This window comes from Nicotiana tomentosiformis, chromosome 11, assembly GCF_000390325.3.
Source record: "Nicotiana tomentosiformis chromosome 11, ASM39032v3, whole genome shotgun sequence".
NCBI lineage: Eukaryota > Viridiplantae > Streptophyta > Magnoliopsida > Solanales > Solanaceae > Nicotiana > Nicotiana tomentosiformis.
The window spans coordinates 20717120-20739297 of NC_090822.1; the positions used below are offsets into that span (position 1 = coordinate 20717120).

A 22178-nucleotide genomic window follows, 5' to 3' on the forward strand; every position below is an offset into this window, starting at 1 on the left:
CTAAGGGTTACTCACTCGGTTATAAAGACTACGAAGTCCAAATTCGATCAAATTACCTAAATCCTTATGAAAACATTCATAAGGCATGAATAAAATCTTCACAAGGCAGGAAACAAAATAGAAGCAAGTCGGTAAAAGAAAAAGATATTATATATATATACACAAGATTGTTTACATGATTGATTACAACATAGAAACTAAGGGCTAAGTTTCTTGGTTATCTCCGGGAGCGGTCTCTTCTCCACCGGGCTCCCCCCCATTCTCGGACCCGCTCTTACTTTTACCCGCTCTTACTCCCATCATTATCATCATTGTCATCATAGGAAGCCAAGGCTTCAGCATCGGCTTCGAGTTCTTTAGCCCTTTTTATCTCTTCAGCGAGATCGAAGCCTCGAGCATGGATCTCCTCGAGGGTCTCCCTCCGAGATCGGCACTTAGCAAGTTAAGCGACCCAATGTGCTCGAGTATCGGTGGTCTCGACTGCCTCTCTTACTTGGACCTGGGCAGCTTCAGCATCGTCCCGATAGACGGCCACGAGTGCATCCGTAAAAGGCGTTAGATTCGGCCTTGGCAAGTTCAGAGGCCAACCGAGCCTCGAGCTCCTCTATTCTTCTTGCTTGAACCAAGCTTTTCTCCTTCATACTTTGAAGTTGGTTTTCGGCTGACGATAATTGGGCTCGAGCAGCTTCTTTCTCTGCAGCAAAGCAGTCCATACCTTCTTTCCACTTCAAAGACTCCGCTTTTATCACATCGACCTCCTCACAGAGTTTCCCGATCATCTCAATTTTCTGCTACAGTTGCGAAATCAAAAAATTAGCCATCGTTCCGGTATCGAGCCCATAGGCTTTTAAAAGTATCATTACCTGCTCGGACAGATCGGTCTGATCTTGGTGAGCCTTGGCCAACTCAGTTCGAGGTCGGCCTCATATCGACCTTCATCATCATTATCATCATTGTCATCATAGGAAGCCAAGGCTTCAACATCGGCTCCGTAACCCATTGAAGGTCGGCCTCATATCGACGCAGCTCGGTTCGGGACCTAGAACATGCTTCTCGATGAACTGTCACGGCCTACAAAGAAAGAAGAAGCGAAGTTAGAAAAGAAAAGCAGACATAAAGGTAATGCCAACAAAATAATTTAAGGCTTACCTGATTCAAAGCTTGTTGCACTCTATATCCTCAGTTCGAGCGTAGCCTTATAAACCACCATCGATCCAGCTGCATGTAGAACATCGGTGGTCTTCTTCGTTCGGGCCGTCAGCGCAGACCCGTCGTTTTCTTCTTCTTCTTCTTCTTCTTCTTCTTTTTCTTCTTCTTATTCTTTGTCTTCATCCCTTAGATGCAGAACTGATTCTATGGTCAAGGGAATTGTATTCTTCTTCGGCTTACGAGCCGTCCTCTTCTTTGGTTATGGATCTTCGGGAATGGAGGCCCATTTCATCTTATTATCCTTCACTGGCTTTGGAACGGATGTCAAAGCCTCCTCCTCGATGGATGAGGGCCTCAAAATCGCATCCTTGCCCACACCTACATACGGGAAAATTTATTGAAGTAAAAGGAAAGCGTCCCGTTCGAGCTACCAAAAAATATGAGAAAGGGGCTTACCATGATTTTTGGCCTCCTATAGGCCCTTTGACAAATCACGCCATGAGCACTCGACATATGTGAAGGTCGAAGCCAGATCCCGTACCCAGTTCTTGAGATCAGAAACTGCGCCGGACATCCAGGGAACCGCTGCATCACAAAAAAGGGGATATCGGTGAGAAAAGAAATGAAAGAGCAAAATAGTTGGAGATAACAACAAAATTACACTTACGCTTCATGTTCCACTCCTCGGGAAAAGGCATCTTTTCAATCGGAATCAAGTTCGAAGTCCTTACTTGGACGAACCTGCCCATCCAGCCTCGATCCCTATCCTCGTCTATGCTCAAGAACAAAGCCTTGGTAGCTCGACGCTGAAGTTTAATTAATACTCCTCGAAAAAGGCGAGGGTGGTACAATCAGATGAGATAATCAAGGGTGAAAGGCATCACCTCGATTTTGTTCATGAAGTATCGGATCAAAATAACGATCCGAAAAGAAGGGTGAATTTGGCCTAGGGTTATTAAGTATTTACGATAAAAATCTATGATAACAGGGTCGAGGGGACCTAACGTGAAAGGGTAAGTGTACACACTTAAAACCCCTTTCACGTGAGTAGTAATATCCTCTTCGGGAGACGGTACTACCACTTCTTTGTTCCCCCAGTTACAATCTTTTTTTTATCTGCTCGATATATCCCCCGGTTATCGAACAAATATATCTCGATACGGGCTCACATCGGCCGGAAACCATCGAACCTTTATCGAGTTTGAAATCGAAGGTAAGAACACACGCCGCCGAAACGCACTCCTCAGGCCGTGGATCCACCGGTGCTTTGTCGGCGGCGGATTGGGAAGAAGAAGTTTTTTCTTCTTGGGGGACTGTTTTTGATATCTTCACCATTTTTTGATTTGAAGAAGGTGATAAAGATTTTGTGGTTTTTAAGAAGAATTTTGCAGAAAAGAATCACAGATCTACGAATGAACTCAGAAGAAACTTAGAAAATTTGGAAGATTAAAGACATAAAAGTGATAAATGGTGAAAGGAAGGGCTATTTATAGATTGAAGCAATGACGGTTCAATATCAGCAGTGGCCGACCACCTTCTGACACGCATTAAATGCCTTGGGAAGCTAAACCGACTGACAGATATCATATACGTCATGGTCGGGCTCAATGCAAATGTCAGCTTATATCTGATCGAGACATTGTGAAATCATGTCGTTTCTCGCTACACCCTTCTCGAGAAACAAGGGGACTATCTGTATAAGGTAAAAACCGGTTAGTCTTTCGTACGGACTGGTTTGAATGGTAATATATCGGATCGAAGAAGTGTCTTTATAGTATCAGGTTGAGGTCCGAAGTCGGGTCATCAAGCTTCGAGCCCGAAGGATCGATAATGTCGAGTTCGATGTTATTATCAAGCTCGAATCCAAATCGAACTATGATGCAAAGTAAAGTTATCGAGCTTATGATTCAGAGACCGACCAACACTGACCCCGAGTCAGAATCGAGCTCGAGTTAATATCGAGCTCACAGACAAGAGCCGTTACAATCCCACTAGAGGAGAGAATCTTGGCAGGAATCATAAAAAAGCTGATTTATCATGGGTCTCCCACTATATATTTTTAACTATAAAAAGGATGACTATATTTTTGTAAAGGATAATTTTTTGCTTACAGTGTAATTCAAGCACAATATTCTCCTATATTCAAGGATTATTCTTTTAGGATTCATTAATTGATTCATCTTGCTTAGTCCTAAAAATCATCTTCTTTCCAACCTTGTTTATTTTGCATTCTTAGCAATCCATATTTGATATTTCTATTTATCCTTACGATTTGTATTAAGCGATATCACATATCCTTAGAACTCCGTACAAATTCAACTCTATCCGTTTTTCGGGTAAACATGATTGTCTTAAACATGGCAATAATAATTGAGATCATGGGGAAAGATCATTAGGAGGGGTTATGGAGGTGTGAGAGTTACAATTATAATAGTGATGAGTAAGGTGGAAAATGGACAGGTTGGGCTTAATTTGATTGGGTTAAGATGGTTTAGGTCAATAAATGGGTCATTGCCCATCCCAGCCCAAAGTGTACTTGGGTTAAGATGGGTTGGGTCAAGATGGGCTAAACAGTGGGTCATAGCCCAACCCGCCCAACTTGACCCATGTTTTAGAACCATGCTTATCTTGCATAAACAAAGCCTTTTACATTTTATACACCTATGTATGTTCCTTTCTTTCTTAGCTTCTTCATTATTCATTCCATGCACTGACGATGAATTGCTATATATTTAATTTTAAATTTTTAGCTAAGAAACACATATGGATTAATCTTCTACTCGACTATTCATGAGCTTTTATGACTTTCTAAAACTAAATAAATATTTAAAAGTGTATAGAAAGAAGAAAAAAGCAAAGAAAATAGCGGTTGAAAAAAAAGATAATGTTTCAGAAAATCTTTTGAAGAAATCTTTTGTGCAAGATAAAGGTTTGACTAGTTGAAGTTTTTTTTCCTCGATGTTGGAATTGTTCCATAAACAATTCATTTAGAAAAGAGCCTTCCGGCCACACAAAATTTTCCGAAAACTTCGTTAATTAAATCTTTTAGGAAAAAACAACTCAGATAATTTTTTGTACAAACTTTGATTTATATCTATTTATGTAGTTATTATTTGTTCTTTACAATGTGACACAAGAAGCCCTATTTCCCACTTAAGAAGTACTTCCTCCTTTCCAAAAAAAAAAAAATACTATTAGTATTTTGAGAATCAAAAATATATTTTCTTAAATAACAAATTAGTATTTAAAATTTGTAAGTTCAAAAATATATTTTATGTTATTTCTAAATAAGTAAATTTCACAACTCAAATACAAAATTATTCATATTTACATTAAAACTTAACACCTTGATTCTCATTTTTAAACTTAGATACAACAACTAATGATGGGGCAACTAAGTAAATTTTCAGACAAGCCTTCAGTTGGGTTTTGGGTGAGTTTTATGGGTTGTATTTGTGCTACTTCATGGATCAGAATAGACTATAAAATGATGGGATAACTTGGGCTTAGCCCAAATAGACTCATGAGCTAAAATGTTTGTAGCTTACTCCATTAATCTCTGGGAGGGTTGGACGAGTTGGATGAGTTTGTGCTCAAATTGCCACCTCTAGTGATAAGTAGTGGGAGATTATTTACATTATAGGTGAAATTAGTGGGAGTAGTGAACATCCACATTTACTATTAATAGTTTTACAACATAAGATAATTCTATAAAATAGTCCGTTAAATATATTTTTTTAAAAAGGTTGCCATACAAGGTTTTATAATGGAAATATTATAAAACAATCATAAGGACAATGACCAAGTAGGTGCTAGCGTGACAAAAGAAAAAATATTTGTATTTTGCAGTACCATATGTACGTTTGGATTGATTATACTAAAATTTTATTGGTTCATTTTGATTAATTATACTATTTTTCAAGTAATAATAATAATAATTTTTTATTTAATATATATATATATATATATATATATATATATATATATATATATATATATATATATATATATATATATCAAAATTGTAACAATGATGGGTCGATATTGTGCTTGCAAAAAATATGTTGTAACTATTTTATATTTTGATTTTATAAGTATTATTGAGTGTTTTGTTTCGATATGACATGATTACTAAAAGAGAGCAAAATATGACCTTTCGGTATGAAGCTGTATTTGTCCCAATTTTTCAATTGTTCATTATATCTTCTATATGTAAGTTTAGGAGCAAATTGATTCATACATATTGAATGATAAAGATATAGATAAATTATTGGATAAATTACGAGAACTTAATGTTTATTTTCATCCTAACATTAATACGATTTACCACCCACAAAAGCTGAATAATTTTGTGGAGTAATTTTTTCCCTTCTTTATCGAGTTAGTTAAAGGGATATATTAACATTTTCATAACTTTGTAAGTTTTTCTAATTTTATTCTAAAACTAAAATATTTCTCGAATACTATTTATATACTTTTATAATTTTGTTTTCATTAATAAGGCGTACGCTCGCAAGTCGCAGCATACCGAAACCCTACGGCCCATACCAATCGCCGGCGACGCCGTTTTTCCATTAACCAACACCGTCCAGCTCCGGCAATTCTCCGGTGAGTCCCTTTCCGCCGTCTCTCTCTCTATCTCTTCCTCTTAACTTAATTAATCTTGCTATTGGAAGAGAATGGACACCTCATTTCTTCTCGCAGCTGAGACATTTGAGATTTTGATAACAATTAACGATCTAAATTTCACGCTTTTCTTGCTTCTATTTTGAGAATGTCATAACTAAATGCTGTGTTTTATCCAATTAGTATTCTGCTCTTAGTTGTAGATTCAACTTGATTTGTATTTGTGTTATAAGGTACATTGACATCCTCAATTTGTTCATTTTCTACAATTGAATTAGAAAGGAAGAATTTTGCAAGTTAAAATTATTTTTTTTACTTTCTGGAAAACTTTAATTCTGCTCCTACCAAGTGAAGTATATGTTATTTGCTTATATAGGATAAGCTTAATTGGCGTATTGTAAGATTTCTTTGTTTAGAAATGCCATTGTTTTGGGTGTCCCTCAAGTCTAAATATATTAGGGAACTAGATACTTAATACCTCTCAAGGTTAATATATTAGGGAACTAGATACTTAATACCTCTAATATCAATAACTGCTATTTTGTTTACCAATAAATTATTAGATAGTGATCAAGCTTTATCAGAGAGGTGTCTTACAATTTTGCTGATTTTTTTGTATGGTGAGGCCGTGAGGGGCATCGGAGTCTGTTGCTCAGATACAGAATTTAGACGTCAGATTCGTCATCACCTAAATCTTAGGATTCATGGATATAGGTAGGACTATGGGTACAGGTGTTATGATACAACCAATAAATATATAAGTATATACTTCAACGACTAATCAAAGTTATTAAATTAAAGCTGGTATAATTAAATTTTTTGTAAACAGAATATTTTATTCATTAGTTATCGTATAACAAAAAGTGTTCTAATACTTTATGTGAATATATGTATGATATAGAACCAAAATCAAACCAAATACTCAATGGACTTATACTTCTTGGCCATAGGTGTAGAACCAAATCCACTGCAGATTCCACAGTTACATCCAAACCATAGGGGATCGACATGGGCGCTAGAAAATATTTGGAGGATATCGGCAACATAGGTTGGAGTTATACACAGGTACATCCCATTTTCAGTTCATACAACAGTGCGCCTTTCTTCTCTAGACTTGATTTTGGGACCAACATGACAAGAGAACAATAAAAAAGAAGAAGTTGCACAATGCATACAATCTTGCAACTAATTTTAAGAACTTCAAGTTCGGCATAAGAAAGGGATAATTTTCCCGCTCTCTTTTTCTTGGGGGGTGGGGGGGGTTTAGGGGGGGTTAGGTAGAGTTGGTAGCGGGTGTTCTGTTTTTGTTATTTAAACCTTTAATTGTTTGATGGAGAGCGTGCTGCTGAACAACTGATCTATACTGGGTTTAACCAACAGATGTTTAAACCCAACAGATGTGCCTGGCTAAGTTGTTCGGACTCTTTACTTTCGATGCCACACCCACGTCGACACGACGTGGGCGTGAGTATGAGATTCATACCGGATTTGATCAATTGATTTCGGATACTTTGACCAAAATCGATGGAGAAATTCGAGACAAATACAATGATTTATGAAATCAATACAGAAGCTAGGGTGAAATTGAGAATAAAAGAGAAACTTTCTGCACAAGCACCATGTAAGTTTTTCACATAATGTCTCATAATTTAGGCATATTTTATTAATTCTATTTTTAGATATTTGTATTAGTTTTACCCGAATTTTCGCATTTGTATTCATACCTGGATCGGTACCCCTGAATCTTTAGATCAAGATCATAAAAAATTCGACTTCTAGATCCACACCTGTATCGGACACTTGCACCTGAGTCCGAGCAACTTAGGTGCCTGACTTGCTTGAGTTGAGTGTCCTAAATGGCTCTGCCTTCTTAATCACAATGGAGCAAGCTGCTTTGAGCGCTGCAGAGAATTTGTTCCTAGTAAAAAGGGCATCCCAGTGCACTAAGTTCCCACTATGCGCGGGGTGCGAGGAAGGGCCTGACCACAAGGGTCTATTGTACGCAGCTTTACCCTGTATTTCTACAAGAGGCTGTTTCCACGGCTTGAACCCCGTGACCTCTTGGTCACATGGCAACAACTTTACCGGTTACGCCTAGAGAATTTGCTCCTAGTAATAATTCTAAATCTTGATCAGTTGATTTTGTTTTGGTATTTGACCCTCTTAAAGGGAGGGAGGGATATGCCAACAAAGATTGGAAGTAGCTGTTATCCATAGATTGGTCATCAAATCAAAATAGGGATCATTCTATCATGATAAAACCTTCATGGTTTCTTTACGATAAAATTTCATCAGGTGGCTACTTCCGGCTGTATTGTGTTTTTACTTTCTGGTAATACCAAGGATAGTTGCATTCATCTGCATTATTTGTATGCAAAAAGTGGTGAGAGATTTATCTATGTTTTTTCTTCACTCATTTAACTTTAAGCTTAAGGGTTGCTTGGTTCATCACATATAACAACCCGCTTGGGTTATTATGGGTGGGTTACTATCCGATGTTTGGTATGTTGAATTAACATAACATGCTTAATTTAGACCCGGATTAAGATTTGTGTCTCAGTTACCAAAGTTTATTATTCACCATTCGTATGTAATGCAAAACATATCTCTAATATTCTACAATGTAAGAATCCACCTTGGAGGAAAATAATAAATGGAAAGAAAGAGTTTAGCAAAAGATGGGGAGGTGTTTCGCGTGTGGTGGGGAAGTGGGGAATAGGTTGCCACTTAACCACAGTGGATAGCGAAGTGGTGGGTTGCTGGGGAATACCACAACTGCAGCGGCGGGGATCAGTGGTCTGAAAAACATCGATTCTGATCCCAGTGTTATGTAGTTAGATATATCCAATGTTATTAATCAATATGTAAAGCTATTCATATGAGGCTGATAAAATGTAAAGCAAGCCAATTCAGAATGCCGTCTTACATTCATTCAAATATTACTTACCTAAAACTTGACGATGTGAATGCTTATAGAGAAGTTACTTAGATTTTATTTTCCCCCAGGAACAATGGCTGGAAAAGCTATGAAATCAGTAGCAAAAGCGGTTGGAGAAAATCAATATCAATGGCAAGAGAAGTTGGCAAAATACAAAAACGAGCTTTCCAAGGGAGTTTGGGGTTACTGGGAACTTGGGGCATGGAAACCACTAGGCATCAGTGCTCGCCATCGAGCTCGCCTACGCAAGGAAGTTCTCCTTGCTGGACAAGATTGGCCATATGATCCAGAGAGGAAGGAAATGAGAACCAAGCAGAAAGGACATAAGTGTGACAGAATATCAGCAGAAAAGCGGGAGAAGACGGCTGAACTGATGCAGAAAATGCCGGAAATGTTAGCTGATTATAGGAAGAGAAAATGGGAGAGGAAGATGAAAGCAGAAGAAGATGCTGCTAGAAGAGCGGTGCAAGAGTAGGTTTTTTACTTAACAACGATGATCTGATAATAGACATGGAATGTTCATAGAGTTTCAGTGATTTGCAGTATCAAATAATTTTGAGCATTATGTCCTTTTGCGTAACTTACCTTAATTTTGGCATTTGAAAACTGGCTCGGCTTTTGTGTAATTTTTGATAAGGTAAAACTGGCTGTGTTTTGTTATTAGAACACTCTTTTAAAAAGGGAAATTACCTAATGAAAACAGAATTATTAGTCCCCTATAAGAAGTAAAGATCTATATTGTTACTACAAAAAAGATTGTTAAAGAATAGAATTGCTGGGGATTTACCTCGAACAAATTTATTTGTTAACAAACTATTCAAATCCTGTCCTGTTTGAATTTCTCTTTTTAACTCCACGACACTTTAAAAAAAAAAATGGTAGTATTTTGGGGTGTACATGTCGGGTTGGTTTGGATTTTTCAATTATCAAACCAAATCAATGGTGTCGGATTTTTAAATTTATAAATCAAATCAAACCAACAAAGTCGGGTTTTTCAATCTCCGTTTTTTTTCGGGTTTTCGGGTTTTTTTTTCTGGTAAAGTCTTCATAGCATAAAATATATAACTTGTACTCCAAATATTTTTTAAGTCCTAGTAAAATACAACTATATAATGTGTTTTCCAAATAACTAACACAATAATATGAGATAAGTCATAGCATTATACTAAAATATTCAATAACAAATATAAAATAATAAAATACACAAAAATAATATTGCTAATTAATAAGTCATAATGAAAATTAACATAATCTAAAAATACTATATAGGTCATGCTAAAATAAGTATAGCTAATAAGTACTAATATTAATTACATAACTAAGCACTAAAAAAAAAGATAAACTAAGTTATGCATTTTCATTATAAACCAATGTAAAGCTAAAATAATTATCCAACAATATCATCATTCCTAGTATTGAATTGAATTTCTTTTGTTAGCATTAGTATTGATTTGAACTTTGTTTGAGTAACTACATTTATCGGGTATAAAATTTATTTACCATTCAAGAATGTTAAGTCTAAACTTGAAATAATACGTTAAAAGATAAAATTATAAAAAAGTGTAAGAAATATTTATAAATTACACTATAATAAATATTATATGTATAAAATATTTTTAAAAATTATATAAATGTACTATCGGATTGGTTTGGTTTGGTTTGGTTTCAGTTTGACTTTTTTTAGTTAAAACTAAATCAAACCAATTATGGTCGGATTTTATTTTCCAATACCAAACCACATCATTTTTTTTTTCCAGTTTAATTCAGATTATCGATTTGATTCGGTTTATCGATTTTCTTTGTACACCCCAATAGTATTAAGACTTGCGTCGATGGCATACCGAGCCAATCTATCCGCCACCATGTTAAGCTCCCGAAATGTCTACTTGAATTAACACTTACAACTTGTTGTCAACCTTTAATAGTCAACTATCGCGAAATCACTAATCTAGTACTTGATCCAGAAAATGATTTTCCTTGGCCAACGTTTTCTGAATATTTTGCACTTTTTATGCCAGCTTCGTTTTTTCTCAAATTGTAATGGAGGAGTCTTCCTCTCTAACTTTATTCTAGCAACTGTAAAGTTGATAGTAGGCAATTTTTGTATAAAGATGAACAATACATCGTACATGTAAACAGAAAGTGGTTTGGACATAGTACCTAACTTTTTATATTTTTGCCGAATGAAATAAACAGGTTGAGATCAGCCTAAACTCCACCATCATATAGTGGATTTGATTAAAAAAAAAGTGAAAAAAGAAAGGGAATTAGATACATTCCTTACTCTACAAAACATATATGCAAAAATTCTAGCTATTTAGTAAGGGTTAGACTTAATTATAAAGAAAAATCTATTGTCAATAGAGATTGCAAAGATATCGTTACTATGTTGACTAATGATAACAATCCTTGCTCGAATATTATTGAGGATTACATGGTTATGTGGAGGACGACAAGAAACATGCAAGTTTTTGAGAGCTTAAGAATCTATCATTTTTCAATCACTTTTGTATTATCTTATTTGGAAAATTTATTAACCACATACTATGGATTCTAGACAAATCTATTCCTATACTATAAATGAGGATAACCATGGAGCTCATGGTCAACATGTCTGCCTGGCCAAGGATAAAATTGTAATTTGGAAGTTACAAAGTTTGCCCACCCAATTGCTTAAACTAAAAAATCCATTGGAGGCATAATATATGTGTATACTTGTGTATAACCAATGTACAATTTATATATATGGCTAGAAAAAGTAAACAATGAATATGGTCGGCTATTTATGTAAAGATCCCTTTCTTTTTCCTACTGGCCCAAGTTCCTTTTCATCGTAGTGTAGTCCAGAAGCAGCCCATTTCGTAAAATAGTCCCTTTTCTGGTTCTATTCCAAGTTTCCAACCAAACCAGCTAGTCCCACACCGACCAAACGCTAAAAGTCTTTGCAATTCATATAGCAGAAGCAGAAGAAGTGAGTTTGTGCCTTCGGGGACATCCGATAAAATTGGAACGATACAGAGAAGATTAGCATGGCCCCTGCGCAAGGATGACACGCACAAATCGAGAAATGGTCCAAATTTTTTTCTCCAAACAATCCGCCATTTTTTATCTCCTTTGCGACCTAGGTTAAAACCTTCAATCTGAGGTCAGTTGCTTTCTTTTTTACTTATTTATTATTGTCCTTCTTATCTCCATAGCTTCTTTTTGCGACCTAGGTTTTTGTTGGAATCTTCTTGCTTTCTTATTTATTTATTTATTTATTTGTACATCTTTGTTTATGTAAATGTTAAAAAACCTTCTTGCTTTGTTGGTTAAATGGCTATGGAGATTCGGGGTGGAGGAACAAGCGTTTTGGAGAGGGGTAATAGTAGACAAATATGGGGTGCTGGACGGGGCGGGGGCGGGGGCGGGGGCGGGGGCGGGGGGTGGGCAGAAGTAAGGACGTCAATTTGCTTTATGGGTGTGCGTTATGGAGGAATATTATGAAGTGATGGGTAGAATTTAGTGGCAATGTATCATTCGGGGTGGGGATAACATGTCGAAAGATGAATTCCCGAGCATTTACACCGTATCATGCCAAAGGGAGCTGACAGTTCAACAAATTAGGGTGATGCAAGGTGGAGAGATTTTCTGCGATTTGAGTTTTAGGAGGAATTTCCATGATTGGGAGGTGACTGAGTTTCAAAGATTGTTAGGGTTGCTTCACATCAATTGTAACAGATGGCCACGATGCATTGAGGTGGGGTTTGGGGAGTAACAGAGTTTTTTTTTTAGTTAAGTCTTTCTATGAAAAGCTATTGGTTAGGGAGGAGGATGCCTTAGGAAGGTGTGCTTCTTCACTTGGTTAGCTGCTAGAGGGGCGATCTTGACGGCCTAGAATCTTAGAAAGCAGAAGGTTGTTTGCCTTAGTTGATGGTTTATGTGTAAGGAGGCGAGTGATATATTGAGGTCTACCTTCGAGATTATGGTCGGATATATTTTGTTGGTTTGGTATCTCATGGGTGATGTCGAGAACCGTAAAGGAATTAATGTTTAGCTGGAAGAGCGGGAGAAGGAGGAGAAGGCGCCGAGCTTGGATTGTTGCTCCATTAGCACTCTAGAAGTCATATGGGTGATTTGGAGAGAAAGAAACGGAAGAGCTTTTGAAGAGGTAGAGAGAGTTTCACTCAGTTGAGGAGTAGCCTCCGATCCCTTATTTTCTTTTGTTACACCCATGAAGTTCCTTGTTGTATAGAAGATTAGGTTACTTTCGTAGAGAAATCATGTATTGTGTTGGTTTTCTACTTTTTGGTATACTTCTTGTATTCAACCGCTTTTGTTTTTGGCCCTCTTATTAATGAAAAAGTTTATTTACTTGATCCAAAAAAAAAAAAAATTACTAAGCTTGAATGGTTGATGGTACCAAATTGCCTCTAGCCAGAAAACTGAGTAAGTTGCTGTAATGGACAAGGAAAGCTCAGCATTCTCTCTTGAACAGGACAAAGCTGAAGGTCTCATTAACTCCACATATACTTCACGAATAATTTTGTTTTGTCTTTTGTTGAGATAAACCCTTAATTACACAAAAATTTATGTTGACTCTCTACCGGATCAATAAGGACATCAATATGCCTGATTCTTCTTGATCAAACTATTATAGACTAAGAAGCTGATCCAAAATTGACACTCCGAATGCCAAATATTCCTCTTCAATTAAGTTGTTTTGCATCTACGTGATTTAAGGTTGCTGGCTGGAAACTTTGCCCTCTCTTTTGAGAATTGTCATCATGTGTATCTTCCTTAACATGGAACACATCGCTCTTACAGCTGCAAAACCTTTATCCGGTAATTGGGAAATTTTACCTGGTAAAAAAAATACAGAAATATTAAGAAATAAAGGAAGACTTTGCAAGAATTCGCAAGTCGGATGACCATTTGAGAAATTCAAAAATTTAGGGGGCAGCATGGCATGTCCCCGTTATGCTTAATTTCCACGATTTAACTTCTATTCGTTCCCCTCGCTCTCTCCTCCCTATTCTGTCTTTTCAAAGCAAATACACCCTGCATATGGTGTTGTGATTTTTGTACTTTCTTGAAATACTTTCAGATCTCACACCATTGGCAAAAGAAAATGTGGGAAGAAAAGTAAACCTTGTTTACCATCCTGGTGGTGCAGCAAAGTTTGACTCCCTTTGCTCGAACTTGCATAAATGAGATATCCACCAAAGTTTTCTTGGAGGTTTTCCAGGTGATTAATTGAACTCACATTACTGTTTGTTTTGGAGTTGATTGGGAGTATCACGAATAGAGCAAGGAGCCTTTGGGTGTACTTGGCTTTTGTGATCAGGTCCTGTATTTATTCCACTATTTTGGTCGCTTTGAACAGGCTGTATCTCTAGCTGTGGTCCTGTTCTTTTGTTGAGCACATAAAACCTTGAACTTTTTCTATTGCTTTTGTTAATGGATAAGACAATCAAATCCAACAGGCTTCAGTCTTGTCTTTTACTTTGTTAAATGATATTCCCTTTGCCCTCACTGTCGCCTTTTTCATCATTGTCACATTTCCTTCCCCACGTCATGGTCTAAAGAAGCCTATCCCTAACGAAGTTAAGCTTTAGGTATAGTGGTCCGCAAAGTTGTTTCCATTCCCAAACTTAAGTGATGGTATGTATAAGGTGACCTTGGTTTGGTTTTTTCATAACTTTAAGGGGTTGCAGGCTCTAGATTCTAGGTTTTTGGCTGTATCTTAACTTTTCATTTAGTTCATCTAATGTCGCTTCCTTTAGAGGCCTCTATTTAGGTTAATGCACGAGCCACTGTTGATGGTGGTTTATGATCCATAACAACTATGATTGCATGTTTTAAACTAATGCAGACCAAGTGAGAGTGCGGGGCATTACGTTACCTACAGATATGTTGTCTGGGCTGGTCTATAAGATCTTTTGCCATCTCAAATGGAGTAAAGTAGATAGAAATTATGTTTACCATGATGGTATAATCCTAGAATTAGTCTTTAGTTGTCAAGTAACGAGTGTCGTTGTGATGAACTATCGGATCAACAGTACTGTGAGGTCCAGAATGTATTTATAAGTTTGCGTAATATTCTCCTGGAATTCATGTAACATGCTCTTGATTATGTAATAAGTTCTCTTGGTTCGGCATGAATGTTCAAAATTCTCTTTTTATTAAGAAAAAGGAAGATTCTTTAATTTACTTATTTACTTTGTAACCTCTTTGGTTCATTAACTACAAAAGTATTAGAAGACACCGAATATTCAATTGCATAAAGACGTGGTAAAAGGGATATGTAATATTGTAAGCACTATAAGAGAAGATCTGCATGTACATGTAGTGAAAGCACACGTAAACTCTGTATAGAAAAGATTACATATTTTTATATACTAAATTTATATAAATTGGGAAGTAACTCTATCACCAAATCCTCCAGTTTACTTCATTAATTTTACGCTCAGTCCATGCTTAAAATACTAAGAACATTTATGAGGATAGAGGTTAGAGGATGTTGTCTTCTTATTAATCAAGAGCAAGGTTTAGAAAGCCCCATTGAGGTAGATAGATTTTTCATCGAGGAAAACTTAGATTAAAAAAGGTTTGAAGTTGCCTAAGATTGGGTCCGAAAATCAGTTGGCTGATATTCTTACTAAAGCATTGTCAAGCCAAATATTCTCAAAATGCCTTAGCAAGTTGGGCATGGATGATATCTATGAACCAACTGAGGAGGAGTGTTGAGATTTTCGGAAATATTCTCTGAGATCTTCTCTCCCTAAATATTGTTTCACACAAGGGAATGTCAATAATATTAATATACTCTCTAATTTTTAAGTCTGTTCACTGTAGCAAAGTTCTCTCTGCTTGACCCTGAAAAGCTGAGGATTTGTTTCTTGTGTTTTTTAATATTTCTGGCTTTCCGTCTCTCAAATTTGTTCTAAAAGTATGTCAGAACAAATATGCGTATATCAAACGTAACAAAGGGGAACCAATACATGGACTTTTTCCCCCTCTGCCTTTATTTACAATCCTGCTTCTTTCATAAGCCTCTGTATGACATTTCAGTGATACTTTACCCCTCCATCTTTATGAGTTTGAACAGACACCAACATTACTTGTGCTTCATTATCATACTTCACTGGCAACTGTTCCCAATATTAGCACTAATCAAGCTGCTCTTCTCGCCTTGAAATGTCACATTTCTTTTCATCCTAACAATATCTTAGCAAGAAATTGGTCTTCTAATTCCAGCCCAGTTTGCAGCTGGATTGGCATTGGCTCTCGCCACCATCGAGTGATAGCTTTAAATATTTTCTAGCATGAAAATTCATGGTACCATTCCTCCACACATTGGAAACCTCTCATTTCTTGCTTCCCTCAACATCCGCAACGACACTTTTGGTGGAGATTTACCAAAAGAGATGGCTCATTTACAGAGGTTGAAAGTGATTGATGTCACAGGCAATAACTTCATTGGTGCCATCCCATCACTTCTAAATTTCTATTGTCTACGTAACCAATAAGAATTACATGGGGAACCAATACCATGCTTTCTTAATGGTGATTTGGTATCAATCTTTTCCTAATTAAGTCTGCCTGCTAAATTTTTGCTTACGAATGCTTTAAAATATTGTTTTGCATTTCTGCACAGAATTTTTGCATTTTTGGGCAACATTCTGTATTTTCGCATAGTGTTTTGCATTTCTGGACAGTGTTTCTGCATTTCTGCACAGTTTTGTGTCGTGAGCTTTATTTTTGTTGTTAAGATAATAGCTAGAGCTTTACATATTTGTGTGAGAAGAAATTTTGAAATTAGTGACGAGCAAGAGCATGTGCTGCAAGCATCTAATATAAGTACTGATTCTTTTTTGGTTGTGGGAATATCTTGGCCAGTATGATGACCATAAAAATATCCAATTTCTTTTCTTTTCTCTTGTCATTTTCAGATCTAAAAAAAAATCATACAAATCTACTACAATTGGTATAGCTTTCCCACATTGGATGGGGATGGGGCCATTGGTCTCCTTATATGGTCTTGGGCTCCTCACCTCTCGAGCTAACTTTTAAGATTGAGTTAGGCCCAAGGTTCTTTCTTTGTGATAGTATCGGAGTCAAGCCCATCCCAATTCATTGTTTGCCAATGCCAATGTTGGGCCCCACACTAGATGTCCAGTCCTGGGCATTGCCGCCAGTCTCACATCGGATGGGGATAGGGCCATTGATCTCCTTATATGGTCTTGGGCAATTCTCACCTCTCGAGCTAGCTTTTGGGGTTGAGTTATCAACCAAATTGGTGAATTTCTTGCCTGATATTGTGACAATGTATTGTAAATGTCCAACTGCTGTTAGTCTTAAGCTTTGTCAGATGCTTATGGACCAACAACTTTAACTATGATGGTTGTTGAAGAAATATGAGAAACTCTACTTAGGTTTTTACTTTCTATTAACCTCCAAATATATTTCTAGAATGCTGTTAGCATTCATGTCCTCACACATTGCAAAATTGATCAACTGCTAGATAGTATTTTCCTAATATATTTTTTTAACTTCTGTGTCTGTATCAGATATCTTATAGACTACTATCATCTCTAAGAGAAATTCCCTCTGCACTTAGAGCTCAGCATTATGCTTTATTTGATTTGTCAATTTTTAACACATTGACAGATATAATGAGAGAATTTGTAAATATTTTATAAACCAAAATAGCTGGTAAGAGTACCACAATTGTTCAAGCCATGCTTAGACAAGGTTTCACTCATGCATGAATGAGGCAAGATTTGCTTCTTCTGTGTATACCCCATGATTTACCATTGCTAGTTACTCTTATTCATTTAAACTTCTGCTTGTTATGAATGTGATTTAGAGTTAATGGAAAAGTCAAAATATTGTTGATTGATGATTCTTTGTTCTTGTTTTTTTCTTTTTCCAATAGCAAGGATCAGGTTCTTCAAAATGAGAATTGAAGTCGACCAAGGATAAGATGGTGTTTGAAGACAGAGGAGAAGATCCCTATTTTTCTACTTAGACGCTGAAAATGTCTAACAGATACATGTCTATAAATGCTTGTGAACTGTACTAACAAATCATTTCGCAAATTTTACCCGCCATAGCTAAATCTAAGATCTATTTGTGGATGATAACTACCTTATAATTTAATTACTTTTCATAACTACAAAGACTTTTCAATTTACCCATCATAGCCATGCCAAATACATAGAGTAATTTCAGTGTATCAATCTTTTCCCTCAATCCTCTCTCTCTTCTCCCTCGACTCTCTCCTTTTTCCCTCTCTCTTCGTCCTCGGCAAGGTCTCCGTCTAACCCCGTCGCTGCCAGTCATCTTCTCCGTCAGAGCTCTATTGGAGCCCAACTAAACACGCTACTAGAAAAATGCTATTTTTCGACTACGGATTCCGAGTACAAAATAGTAGTCGTAATTTTGCGACAATAATCGTCTCTTTCTTTCTCTTTCTCTTTCTCTCTCCCTCTCTCTATTCCCTTCTCTCATCTCCACCGTCAGCTCCAGATCTGAAAATCAAGAAGTCGCGATGGGTCCATTACGAGCGGCTAAAACAATGGAGGAGGAAGATCGGAGGCGTCACCAGATCTGGATCTAACAGAGATGCCGAAATATGTAGCTTCTTCCCTTTCTTTGTATCTCACATATGTGTGTGTTCGTTTGACCGAATTTGGTAAATACAACGTGATAGTGTATTCTTAGATCTGGTCAGATTTTTTGTCGTCTCCATTTTTAAGTTTAATACAATGTATACAGCTTTTTGCTTGGCCGGAAGATGCCATCTCCGGGGAACTTTCTTTTCTTCTTTGTTATTGCATTGTATTATGTACAAATACACTCAAATTTGAGTGTATTATGTATTTTTCAATGCAAATACAATATATATTTTTTCTATTTTTGCATGTACTTGTGTATTTCGAAGGTTATTTTTTGTGGCAGATACCTGTATTTTTTGAATTTTTGTTGCTTGAATGCAACCGAATTAAATACAGTGAATTGAATACAATGTAAAAGTAGCTACGAATGAATACAGTGAATTGAATACAACCGAATATCACTGTATTTTTAAATTTTTGTTATTTGGATACAATCGAATTGAATACAATGTAAAAGTAGCTACGAATGAATACAGTGAATTGAATACAATATAAAATATATATGAACGAATACATCTGAACTGAATACAATGTATACAACCAAATAGAATACAACAACATACATCCTATGGCAAGCAATTAGTAGCCACATAATGTAATTAACTAAATTATGGCTACGCCCGACAATAAACCTTCAAACAATAGTTATTTCTGAAAAATCTCCAATCATTTCCTCCATGATGGGCTTCTTTTTCTTTTAATTAGTTTTATTTACTTTTTGAAATTTTAAATTTTGAATGAAATAATTTTTTCATTTGGCCCACGAGTCAGCCCAGTCCAACCTCGGTCAAGCATCAAAGACCGCCGAGCTGACTTGCCGAGCTTATAAACCTCAATTTTAAAAGGGCTCAAAAAATCTTAGCCCAAGCTAATCTAAATAAAGAGTTAAGCTGAACTGACCCAACGGGTCAAGCCCATGTTGACGGCTCTACTTTCTTCTACCTTGAAAACTTTAAAATTCTCCTATATGATGTTCTTTGCCCATCACTTTAAGAAGATGTCTATTGTTTTGCTTCTTTGTTTATGATATAAGCATGGATAATTGATCATTACTTCGTAATTTTATAGTTTTTTTTTGGATCAAGAAGACTAAACACCGTAAAGAAACGCATTACTGTTTGCCAATATATGTAAATAACTCTCCCTATATGATGTAAAGAATGTAACACTTACATCTTGCTTGGATGGTTGTTACCTATCATTTTATAATGTATTGTATTGTATTATACTATATTGTATTGTATTATATCGTTTTATGAATACAGTGTTTGGATAGATCGTATTGTTTGTTGTTGTTAAATAATATTTTTCTATTTGGTTTGACTGTATCGTACTGTATTGTAACTGATAAATTTACTAAAATATCCTTAATTGTTAAATATTAAATTTATCAAGAATTACGCATAAAAATAATTTAAGAAGATATATTTCTACTAATTTATCACCAAATATATCTTTAATTTATTACCAAATATATCTTTAACTATCATTACAAAAAGAATAAAGAACTATGATAAAGAAAGGAATGAGAATTGGCAGAACAAAGGAACAAAGAATTGGAGTTAAAATCACATTAGGAGAAAAAAGAAGAAGAAGAAGGCAAAACCTATACGTTCTATGTTGGAGTTGGAGCGGCAGAGGTTCTGGCAAAAAATAGACTAAGACAAAGTAGGTTATAGGTTGGAAATTTGGAGTTAAAATAATAAAAAAAGTTAAAGGGTTAAATAGAATTATGGAGTAATAAGATAGGGTATAATTGGAAAGAAAAATAGGAAACAATCCCTGATGAAATTCGAATACAAACATAGAGCCTACGCATCGGAATATTAATAGGAACGTGCCTTCAACCATTGTTATTCAAGCATTGTAGGGAATCGCCTTTAAAACCTTTAGCAAAAAACCTAGAGAGTCTTCTAGTTGTGCCTATCATAGAATGCCAGACTGATGGAGTCACATGCATATTTACAGGTAGGCTAGGGACTCTAAGGCAAATACTTTAGTCCTAGGGACTTCTCTATAAATTATATTTTCCCTAGGGACTCCTAATAAAAAATGTTTCTTTTCATAAAATAAAAAAAATACCATACATGCATAACTACAGAATATTATCTAATATATTATTTCCTTTGGGAGACAAGGTAAATAATTTATTACCTTATATGTGGACCACATTAGAAGTCTCTAGAAGAGACAGTAAATTTCTAACATCCTCCCACTTGGCCTACATATTAAAATCATATAATCCTTTATGAGAGATAAATATATAATATGGCCATAGACTTCATCACTCAACTAAAAGTTATGCAACAATCACTTTAGCTAGAACATATCATTACATGAATCATGGCGGTCATGCTCTTAAACAAATAATTCCTTTCATGTATTACAATGTACAATATGTTCTAACAAAGTGTTAACAACTTTATGAATGAACTTAATATAAGTCATTTAGAGTCCAACTTTATTGTCCAATGATCACAAAATAATACATGAAAAACCAAAGTGTGCACTGTCATGTATATCAAATAAACATAATGTCTAGACAAACTGTTAGAGAATAAAGCAAGGCTAAATTGAGCTACTAAGACCCATATGGATTACATGATCCTTGAAAATATTAGCCGGCAGACCTTTAGTCAAAGGATCAGCAATCATCAGAGTAGTACTAACATGCTCAAAACTCACGTCTTGCTTTTTCACAGTCTCTAACCATGAAGTACTTTATGTCGATGTGCTTGCTCCGGCTGCCACTTTTATTATTCTTAGAAAAGAACTTTGCAGCTGAATTATCACATAAGATTCTCCATGGCCTTGAAATGGAATCAACAATCCTAAGGCCGGAAATAAAGTTTTTCAAATATAATGCCTGTGATGTAGCTTCATAGCATGCTATAAATTTAGCTTCCATTATGGATGTTGCAACAATGGTCTGCTTGACACTTTTCCAAGACACATCACCTCCAGCAAGAAGTAAAATATATCCTGAAGTAGATTTACCAGTGTCTTTGCATCCACCCAAATCAGAGTCTGAATATCCAATCACCTCCAATGAGTCAGAGTATTTGTATGTGAGCTTAAAATCCTTGGTTCCTTGCAAATATCTCAAAACCCTTTTACCAGCTTTCCTATGGTCAAGACTAGGGTTACTTTGATATCTGCCAAGCATTCCTACAGTAAAAGCAATATAAGGTCTAGTACAGACCTGCGCATACATAAGGCTCCCAACAAGCGAAGCATAGGGAAGGTCTTTCATTTGCTCCTTTTCCAATGCATTTTGTGGACATTGATTCAAAGAGAATTTGTCACCTTTAATTATGGGTGCTGTTATAGGCTAACAATTTTTCCTCCCGAATCTTTTCAGAATTCTTTCAATGTAAGCCTTTTGAGACAGTCCAAGTAATCTTTGGGATCTGTCTCTGTGAATCTCTATGCCAATGATATAAGAGGCTTCACCCATATCCTTCATCTCAAAAATCTGGATAAGGAACTGTTCAGTCTCGTGCAACAATCCCAAATCACTACTTGCAAGCAAAATGTCATCCACATATAGGACTAGAAAAATATATTTGCTCTCATTTCTCTTAAGGTATATACATTAATCAATGATGTTCTCCGTAAATCCAAATGAAGAAACAACATTATGAAATTTAATATACCATTGGCGGGAAGCCTGCTTTAGCCCATAAATGGATTTATTCAACTTGCAAACAAGGTGACTTTTGTCCTTTCCATAAAATCCTCCAGGCTGACGCATGTATACCTCATCTTCAAGATCACCATTCAGAAAAGTTATTTTCACATCC

The 22178-nt window shown here is 36.0% G+C and overlaps 2 protein-coding genes, 1 long non-coding RNA gene and 1 other non-coding gene across 6 annotated transcripts; 3 read left to right on the plus strand and 1 right to left on the minus strand.

Annotated features, from left to right (window-relative positions):
- The first annotated feature begins 5499 nt into the window (after nt 1-5499).
- Nucleotides 5500-9339, plus strand: LOC104094920 (uncharacterized). Of its 3 annotated transcripts, XM_009600943.3 has the most exons (3): nt 5627-5757; nt 6726-6840; nt 8782-9339. In XM_009600943.3, exon 3 carries the CDS (start codon nt 8787-8789, stop codon nt 9186-9188), a length of 402 nt encoding a protein of 133 aa, XP_009599238.1. In that variant the 5' UTR covers nt 5627-5757; nt 6726-6840; nt 8782-8786; the 3' UTR covers nt 9189-9339. The 3 variants fall into 3 exon arrangements, with proteins under 3 accessions (XP_009599237.1, XP_009599238.1, XP_009599239.1); XM_009600942.4 differs by lacking the exon at nt 6726-6840 and having other exon boundaries at nt 5500-5757; XM_009600944.4 differs by lacking the exon at nt 6726-6840 and having other exon boundaries at nt 5642-5757; nt 8765-9339.
- A 2196-nt stretch (nt 9340-11535) lies between these two features.
- LOC138900685 (uncharacterized) lies at nt 11536-17891 on the plus strand. The gene is made up of 2 exons (XR_011411815.1): nt 11536-11858; nt 17634-17891. It is a non-coding gene; the product is annotated as an uncharacterized lncRNA (long non-coding RNA).
- On the plus strand, nt 11693-11795 carry LOC117276444 (U6 spliceosomal RNA). The gene has a single exon (XR_004506707.2). It is a non-coding gene; the product is annotated as a U6 spliceosomal RNA (small nuclear RNA).
- Nucleotides 17892-21049: 3158 nt separating the features above from the next.
- On the minus strand, nt 21050-21628 carry LOC138901113 (secreted RxLR effector protein 161-like). The gene has a single exon (XM_070188848.1). The coding sequence runs from the start codon at nt 21626-21628 to the stop codon at nt 21050-21052; it is 579 nt and encodes a 192-aa protein (XP_070044949.1).
- Between the last annotated feature and the right edge of the window lie 550 nt (nt 21629-22178).

Coding starts and splice junctions, on each gene's coding strand:
- LOC138901113 (XM_070188848.1), bottom strand. CDS start 21,628: ATGAAAGACCTTCCCTATGCTTCGCTTGTTGGGAGCCTTATGTATGCG.
- LOC104094920 (XM_009600942.4), top strand. CDS start 8,787: ATGGCTGGAAAAGCTATGAAATCAGTAGCAAAAGCGGTTGGAGAAAAT.